The sequence below is a fragment of the Microcaecilia unicolor genome, chromosome 12 (genome assembly GCF_901765095.1).
Source record: "Microcaecilia unicolor chromosome 12, aMicUni1.1, whole genome shotgun sequence".
NCBI lineage: Eukaryota > Metazoa > Chordata > Amphibia > Gymnophiona > Siphonopidae > Microcaecilia > Microcaecilia unicolor.
In genome coordinates this window covers 63633342-63642157 of record NC_044042.1, presented here as the reverse complement: position 1 = coordinate 63642157, position 8816 = coordinate 63633342, and the positions used below count along the sequence as shown (strand labels likewise).

The window sequence follows — 8816 nt, the reverse complement described above, 5'->3', positions numbered from 1 at the left end:
CAAATAACTTGTCTAGGTGCACCAAAATAGATAAGATTACATAGTCCATCTTGGACAAAAGCAACGCCTGTACCAATAATCTGAACTTCTCAAATTCCACTTTCTTATGCATCTTATAGAACTGTGTTCTTCGAGTCTAACCATTCAGTGTCACTGTTGTGCAATGGCTGGAGTGCTCTCCCCTAGCCCAGACTGAGCTAAGGTGCAGGAGTCTCTCTTGGGCAGTGTACAGTACTGGTTTAGTGAATTTGAAGAAGAATTTTATGATTTTTATTTCACTCCTCTTGTTAGAGATCAGTGTACAGTACCGCCATGGAAGCCATTGACCCAATCCAGAGGAAAACATAAGTAGTGGCAAAAGGTTGAGGCTAAATTCCTAACTCCTTCATAAGTGAGAAAACACGATGAAAACAAGGTTCAAACTATATTTTATTTATTTTAAAGAGTGACATATCAACAACAAACACAGAGCTACAGTGTACTGCTGGGGAGGCTTCTTCAAGTCAAGGTTCCTCTGATTTGTAGGCAGCAAGAAGCTTCCTGGATTACTGGACCCTGTGAAAATGGAGTTGTGGAATTCTGAATTACAAAGAATCCTTCACACCATGAGTGCTAGTAGGTTTTAGGATGCCCCCAACATTAACTGCTGTTTTGAGCTGGTACTGATTACCTTGTTTTAATATTGTTTATTGGATTTAATATATCGCCTTTTCTGAAAAACAAACCAAAGCAGTGTACAATAAAAATGTAAAAGAAAATAAAAGCAGAACCCCATAATAAAATAGGAAAGAAAACAAGGTAGAGAATCAGTTCAAACTCGGACAAATGCTCACTACTGAGTACTAGAGTATACTCATCCCCTCCAGATGGAAAGAAAAAAAATTGAAAGCATTCCTTTATTGTAAAAGCTATTTCAAACAATTATGTCTTTAAAGCTAAAGAGATAGGGACAACCTGATAACCCTTCAGCAGTGCTACATGCTGCAGTGCTGGAGACACTGATTCAGTTCCTACATTTCATCCCTTTTCCTCAGATTACAGGATTCTAGGAATAATGTGATGGAGTGTTGGAGGAACAGAGTTCCACCATTTCCATTACTCAAGAGTGACACCTACTGGTAGTGTAAGGGTGCCATTATGCCAGGTTCCACTGTGAGCAGACTGTGATTGTGATGGTTGGTTTAGAAGGGAGAGTGGTTAAATTCTGAGTACTTGTAAATAAAGACCTATGGCACATTAGCCTCAGACCTACAATATTTAGAATGGAAGGGGGAAAGTTTTTTAAATGGGGTGGAAACACATTGGTTGCAAGAGGAACCACCCTCCTTTTGGTATTGGAGAAATAGATTTCATGAATTAATGCTCTGGGAGGCCCGGGCAGCCTACGGTAACCCAAAGAAAAGAAAGAATTTTGTCGCTCTATGGAATAAATATTTGCAAAATATCTTCCACAAAGCAAGAAGTGCTGTGCTCAACAAACTTGGTACAATCTAGAAAAAGGTATAGGGGCAGTAGGAACATTTGAATAAATGGATCGGGGGAAGCTAGATAGGGAACGCAATGAAAGTGTTGTTGACAGTAAACAGAATTATAGCAACAATAAAGCATCCAGTAGATAATAACCTATAGTTCTAGACAGGTAAAGTCTTGTAGTGGAATTCGGAAGGAGTAGACACCATGAAGTAAGGAGGAATTAGGTGAGGATGGAAGGGGAAGGGGGGGTAGGGAGTAAGGGGGAGGAGGAGAAGATTCTGAAAAGGCAAACGTCACCAACACATAATATGTGATTGAGAGGGAAATGAATATTTGAGGGTATTGTCTACGTAGCACATTAAAAATTCTATATCCAGAATAATATGCTGACACCACAAGAGATATAAGGTAAATTATATATTTAATTTCTTATGTTGTTTAATTAATAAAATAATTGTAAACAGTTTGGTGGCCAGGAAAAGCTTGGAGGGAGGGAGACAATGATAAAAACATTGATGATGGAAATTAAGGTTGTATGTACACAAGTGCGAGGTGTTATTTAACTTGTAAAATGTCAAATTTAATGAATCATCAATAAAAACCGTTGAAACATAAATGGGGTGGAAACCCAAGGAGCACAATAGCTCAAGAACGTAAGATCATAAGAAAAGCCAGCTGAGTCAAACCAGTCTGGGTCACAATTAACCAGCAGATCCCCAAAAGTTGATCTATTTCTTTTAGCTCATTTCCAAGGATGAGCAATGGCTCTTCCAAGTCTATCTGTCTAATCGTCTAATCATTTTTTTATGGACTTTTCCTCCAATGAACTTGTCTAAACCTCTTTTGAATTCCTCTATGGCTGTGGGAATTCCAGCCAGTCAGGTTTTCAGGATATCCAAAATGAATATAGTTTACCTTCGTCCAGAGAAGTCATTAGAAATGAGCAAGTCTGCTAATTCCTGGTCCAAAATATCACCGGAAGAGCTGCAAAAATAGTTTATGTAAATTAGATTCCCCATCAGGAGGGTCAGATATATTAAGTACTTTCAGAACATCTTACCTGTTTCCCAGATTCCATATTAGCAGGTCAGTTGAAAAAAATTGGTATTCTATTGCCTCCCTCTAAGAACTAAACTATGACCGCCTAAGGTTTAGCCAGTAGGGAAAACATTACTTCCATTTAAAGATTGCTTCCAGTTTGATTGCTATCAGGGCTTGTTTATTAATTAAATTTTTTACCTCCAATAATTAAACATAAACCCCCTGATTCTATACTGTTTATCCACTCCTACCCTAGCTGAGATAACATTTGATCATCTCTCTGACCTCATGTACTACTTCCTTTTTAAATGAGTCACCTTATTTTCTAACTCCTCTTACTCTCCATCTTTGCTTATACCCTACGCTGTCTATTAAAATGTTTTATTACATATTGTGTTGACATTGTAAGCAGTATACTATGCTATACTTTTTATTATTTGAAATTTTTTTACTGCTGTAATTGTCTATTGCTTATGTTTGATTGCTTACTGTACTTACTGAGTGAATTCTTTCAAAAAGGTGGTAAATAAATCCTAATAAATATAACACCAACAGTTATGTGCCTGAATTTGCCGCAGATCCAAGATCCAAACATAACTTAGGACCCCTTTTACAAAGGCGCGCTAACGTTTTTAATGCACGTTAAAAATTCGTGTGCACTAAATGCTGAGATACCCATTATATTTATTTGGTAATCTTAGCATGTAGTGCACAGGAATTTTTAACATGCGCTAAAAACGCCAGCTTGCCTTTGCTCCTTAAGGTAAGTGTATTTTTGGCCATTTGCACTAGTATTCTATCAACAAACATAGGAATCCCTGGACCGCCCACTGATTAGACGTTAGGCACTAATTCTATATATGGCGAGCCGAGTAGCCCGCGTTAAATTGCACACACGGCCAATTTACATGTGCTACTTGATTAGTTAATGAGCCTATTAGTGCTCATAATTGGCCGATAATGACCAATTATCAACACTAATTGGCAATCATTGAAATTTACGAACGCATCTTTTTAGTCATATTCAAAAAAGAGGTGTGCATAAATTCTAGTGTATGTAGCTAAAAAGGGGGTGCAGCAATAGGTGGAGTGTGGGCATGTCAGGGCCATCAATCAAATCTATGTACATGGTTCTAGAATTCAGGGGAGGCATTTACACCAGCTTTTCACTGGCATAAAATGACTGTGCCTAAATCTAGGTGCATCCACCTGGCTATGCACTATTCTATAAACTGCGTCTGAATGTAGATGCAGCCTGTAGAATACCACTAGGTGCATAAATTGGATGCGCCCAGATTTTAGTCGCCACATGTAGAATCCGGCCCTAACTGCAGATATTCGCCAGTACTAACTGTGTAAGTACCATTGAACATCCGCGGTTAGCACCAGAAAAGTGATTTAAAAAGCCAGGAAATTGCTTTGAATATCGACCCCTAAATATTCTAAGAGAACTATTTGGGCCCATAGATACCCCATTCCATGGATGTATAAAGAGACAGTACATCCTAGAACTGTCCAGTACTGTCTGAAGGGACATCTTTCTATCACAGCACAAAGCATATCAGCCTGCACTGTAGGACAGCCCAGGAAAGGTCACTTCCAATCTTCCTTTTTTTTTTGGGGGGGGGGGGGCATGACTTTTCTTTTAGCATTGTCAAAGCCGAAGGATTTAAAACAATCTATTTGTTTTTTACATCAGCCCTCAAAGACTTCCAAACAAAAATCCAAACAACTGTCTGATATACATTTCAATCAAGCTCTATTTATTCTCCATTGGAAACTGTTCACGCAGTTTATAGCAGCTGCTCTGAAAACGCACATTTGCAGATTGCAAATATCAAGACATACAGAGGGAATTCAATAAACGGTGCTGAAAATTTGGCACAAAAACCTTGAGTGATAAGCGCTACTCTATAAAGAGAGTGCACCCCTTATAGAATAGCATTCAGCGCAGATCCTGCGCCTAATTCTTGGGTGCCGTACTTATGCCTGCTAAAAGCAGGTGTACATGCTGGTGTCCAACTTAGGCACGCTTCTGCGAACTCTGTAAATCCATGTGCAACTTTTTGGAACGCCTCTAGCATGCCCCCTGGCCACACCTCCTTTTCAGGTACACATGATTGAGGTTAGGTGCATGCTTTATAAAATAATGCACAGCAAGATGCACATGCAAATTTTTAATACTGCCAATTAACATTAATAATTGGTTGTTAGCTCCCAATTCTTGATGTTTCGGAGCTCAGTCAATTTATTTGCGCGTGGATCTCAGATGTGCGCACAAAGTTGGATGTGGAAATTTGGGCACAATATAAAGAATCTGGGGAACAGAGGATAACTTTCAGTGGCATAATTGAAAGAGAAGGACGCCCATCTTCTGACAGAAATCAAGAGGTGGGCGTCCTTCTCTCAGGGTCGCTCAATCGGCATAATCGAAAGCCAATTTTGGGCGTCCTCAACTGCTTTCCATTGCGGGGACGACCAAAGTTCATGGGGGCGTGTCGGCAGTGTACCGAAGGCGGGATGGGGGCGTGGTTAAGAGATGGGCGTCCTCGGCCGATAATGGAAAAAAGAAGGGCGTCCCTGACGAGCATGTGGCTGACGATCCAATTGTTTTCACAACCAAGCCACGAAAAGGTGCCCGAACTGACCAGATGACCACCGGAGGGAATGGGGGATGACCTCCCCTTACTCCCCCAGTGGTCACCAACCCCCTCCCACCCAAAAAAAAAAATGTTTAAAACATTTTTTCCTGCCTCTATGCCAGCCTCAAATGTCATATCCAGCTCCATCAGAGCAGTATGCAGGTCCCTGGAGCAGTTTTTAGTGGGTGCAGTGCACTTCAGGCAGGCGGACCCAGGCCCATTCCCCCCTACCTGTTACACTTGTAGTAGTAAATGTGAGCCCTCTAAAACCCACCCGAAACCCACTGTACCCACATGTAGGTGCCCCCCTTCACCCCTTAGGGCTATGGTAGTGGTGTACAGTTGTGGGGAGTGGGGTTTGGGGGGCTCAGCACCAAAGGTAAAGGAGCTATGCACCTAGGAGCAATTTGTGAAGTCCACGGCAGTGCCCCCTAGGGTGCCCGGTTGGTATCCTGGCATGTCAGGGGGACCAGTGCACTATGAATGCTGGCTCCTTCCATGACCAAAGGGCTTGCATTTGGTCGTTTTTGAGATGGGCATCCTCGGTTTCCATTATCGGTGAAAACCGAGGTTGTCCATCTCTAAGGCTGACCATCTCAACATTTAGGTCGACCATCTCTTAGGTCGACCTAAATGTTGAGATTTGGGCATCCCCGACCGTATTATCAAAACGAAAGATGGATGCCCATCTTGTTTCGATAATACGGGATGCCCCGCCCCTTCGCGGGGCCGTCCTCAGAGATGGGCGCACTTAGAGATGGGCGTCCCCATTCGAAAATGCCCCTCTTTGTGTTATCTAGCTTCTGATTTTCCTGACCATATAATTTTGGACTTTTATGTTAATAATATTTTAGGGCCCTTTTACTAAAGCTTAGCTCACACTAAATGCTGAGAAGCCCATTTTATACTTATGGCCTTCTTAGCATTTAGCGTGTGCTAATTCCATTAGCATTCACTACGCTTTAGTAAAAGGTCCCCTTAGAAAGTAAATGAAAGTGACCTTTGTAACCTTGTGATAGATCCTAATTTACACTATAGTGTATCACTATAAATAAAAAATATTCTTTCTAGACTATGGGGCTCATTCTCAAACTACTACTACTACTACTACTATTTAACATTTCTAGAGCGCTACAAAGTGTACGCAGCGCTGTACAAACACAGAAGAAAGACAGTCCCTTCTCAAAGAGCTTACAATCTAATAGACAAAAAGTAAAGCATTTAAATTTAAAATATTTAAGCAGTCAAGCACAAGAGAACAGTCACAGAAGGACAGAAGATGTTGAAGGGTGGTCAGTGTGATTAGGTGTAACTCTGGTTGGAGTAGTGGGAGCACTTAGGGGTCCTTTTACAAAGTGGCAGTAAGCCCAATGCGGGCTTACTGCTCGCTAAAAGGTCAGTACCGCCAGGAGTCATATCTGGCGCTACAAAAATATTTTTATTTTTGTAGTACTGGTGTGTACTCGGCGATAATCAGGCAGTGCCACATGCTGCCCAGTTACCGCCAGATTAGCATGGGAGCCCTTACCGCCACCTCAATAGGTAGCAGTAAGTGCTCCCCCCAAAATGGTTGTGTGGCAAATGAAGCACTTGCCGCACGGCCATTTCCTGAAAAAAAAACAACTGCTGTGGTAAAAAGGGGCCTCGGTGCGTGTCAAAAACATGCACCGACGCCAGCGCAAGCCCCCTTTTGCTACAGCTTCGTAAAAGGAGCCCTTAGACTTAAACAAAGATCGATAGGTTGCCATGGAAGTCTAAGTGCTTTGAAAATACACCTCATATCAACTTGTGACTTTTCTGGGCTGGAAGTGCTGTTTGCAGACTCTTTGACTTCTTCCTTTTCTTGGTTCCTCTGTAATTTTTCTCCCTATCTTCCTTTTTTATAACTTTTTTTCTTTTTTTTTTTTTTACAAACTAGTATTATTCATGTTCCCTTTCATTATTTGAAGCCTGTTTTTCCTTGTGTGATTGTGATAACTGGGGGCAAGATGTATAGGAGAAAACATAATAAGATAGTAGACTATAATACATAAAGACCAAAGCGGACCATCTAGTCTGCCTAGTAAGGAGGTCAAGGTTGTAAGCGCCATTATGTACACGTTATTCCCCTGTTTTCTTTTAGGTTTGTAATTACTGATCTGTGCGGAATTAACTGACCTTTCTTTCCGTCTGTTCTTCAGAAGCCAAGCAAAGATATTTTTGGACCCCTGGGAGTTTTCTTCAGAAGCACCAGACCCATGGCTGCTTGGAGGTGCAACTTGGGTTTCACCGTCTCTCTTTGCTGGATCAGTCATAGTTCTAGAAAATAAAAATTGGTGAGAAAACAGAATGAAGCTGGATTACAGCAGAGAACATAAGAACATAAGCGTTGCCATGCTGGGACAGATCGAAAGCCCATCAAATCCAGTAACCTGTTTCCAACAGTGGCTAATCCAGGTCACAAGTACCTGGCAAGATACCAGTACTTATCGTAGAAATAAGCAGCAGATTTTCCTAAGTCCATCTTAATGATGGAGTAGAGGAGTAGCCTAATAGTTAGTGCAGTGGTCTGAGACCCTGGGGAACTGGGTTCAATTCCTACTGCAGCTCCTTGTGACCCTGGGCAACTCACTTAACCCTCCATTACCCCAGGTATAAACTTAGATTGTGAGCCCACCAGGGACAGGAAAAAAAGTACCTGCATGTAGGATACATACACTGCTTTGGTTGTACCTACAGAAAGGCAATATATCAAATCCATGACCCTTTACCTCCTTTTAGGAATGTTATGATCCAAATCATGAGTCCTTGGGCCGCAACTGGAAGTCTGGTTCTGGTAGACAGAATGCCAGCTAAGGGGAACGAGGTCTAGTTCCTCTATTACAGACTAGATAGAACCACTACTGGGATAGGCGTGTGAACAAAAGCAGGACAGAAGTACTCAAGGCATCAGAGCACAGAAGTAGGACGGAAATACCTCAGGGGGCCCAAATCAGAGAAAGTGACCCAGAGACAGAGATAAGAGACGTGTAAAGGCCAAGACACTCTCTATGGAAGGCAAGTCCTCAGAAACGCGTGCTTAAGAGTAGCTAGACAGTGTGACCGGAACCCACTCACACAGATGCTGAGAAATGTTACAGGAACCCACTCACACAGATGTTGGGAAGCGTTCCAGGAACCCACTCACTCAGACGCTGGGAAGCGTCACAGGAACCCACTCACATAGTCGCTGCGAAGCATTTCAGGAACCCACTCAGGTGCTGGGAAGCATTACAGGAACCCACTCACACAGACGCTGGGAAGAGTTACAGGAACCCACTCAGACGCTGGGAAGCATTACAGGAACCCACTCACACAGATGCTGAGAAGCGTTACAGGAGTAGGCACAATCAGGAGAGAGTCTCAGAGCATGTTCAGGAGCCGGGCATCTTCAGGTACCAGAACAAGACAGGAGCAAAAGACGCAGAGGCAGTGATGAAGAATCAAGGAGGAGACTAAATACATCCTGGAGTGTGACGTCATCCTCCTGCACCCACCCCCTCAGCTCCTGTTGCGAGTCCAGCAATGGCGTGCCTAGCGAGAAGAAAGCGTCTTGCTGATCCAGAGGAGTAGGAACCTCAAGGCCCCGATTCCAGAGTCACAGTAGGACCGTGACACGGAAATTATTCAAACCTTTTTTTT

General features: G+C 42.4%; 1 protein-coding gene across 1 annotated transcript in view; it reads right to left on the bottom strand.

The window, feature by feature from the left end:
• Window positions 1–476: 476 nt before the first annotated feature.
• LOC115481378 (glucagon-1-like) overlaps window positions 477–8816 on the bottom strand; it is a 31724-nt gene continuing 23384 nt past the window's right edge. The window contains exons 4-6 of the mRNA XM_030220466.1: window positions 7314–7454; window positions 2389–2457; window positions 477–555 (exon numbers count right to left, since the gene is read on the bottom strand). Of these exons, the coding sequence (XP_030076326.1) occupies window positions 546–555; window positions 2389–2457; window positions 7314–7454 (220 nt within the window). The 3' untranslated portion in view covers window positions 477–545. The remainder of the gene's footprint in view (window positions 556–2388; window positions 2458–7313; window positions 7455–8816) is intronic.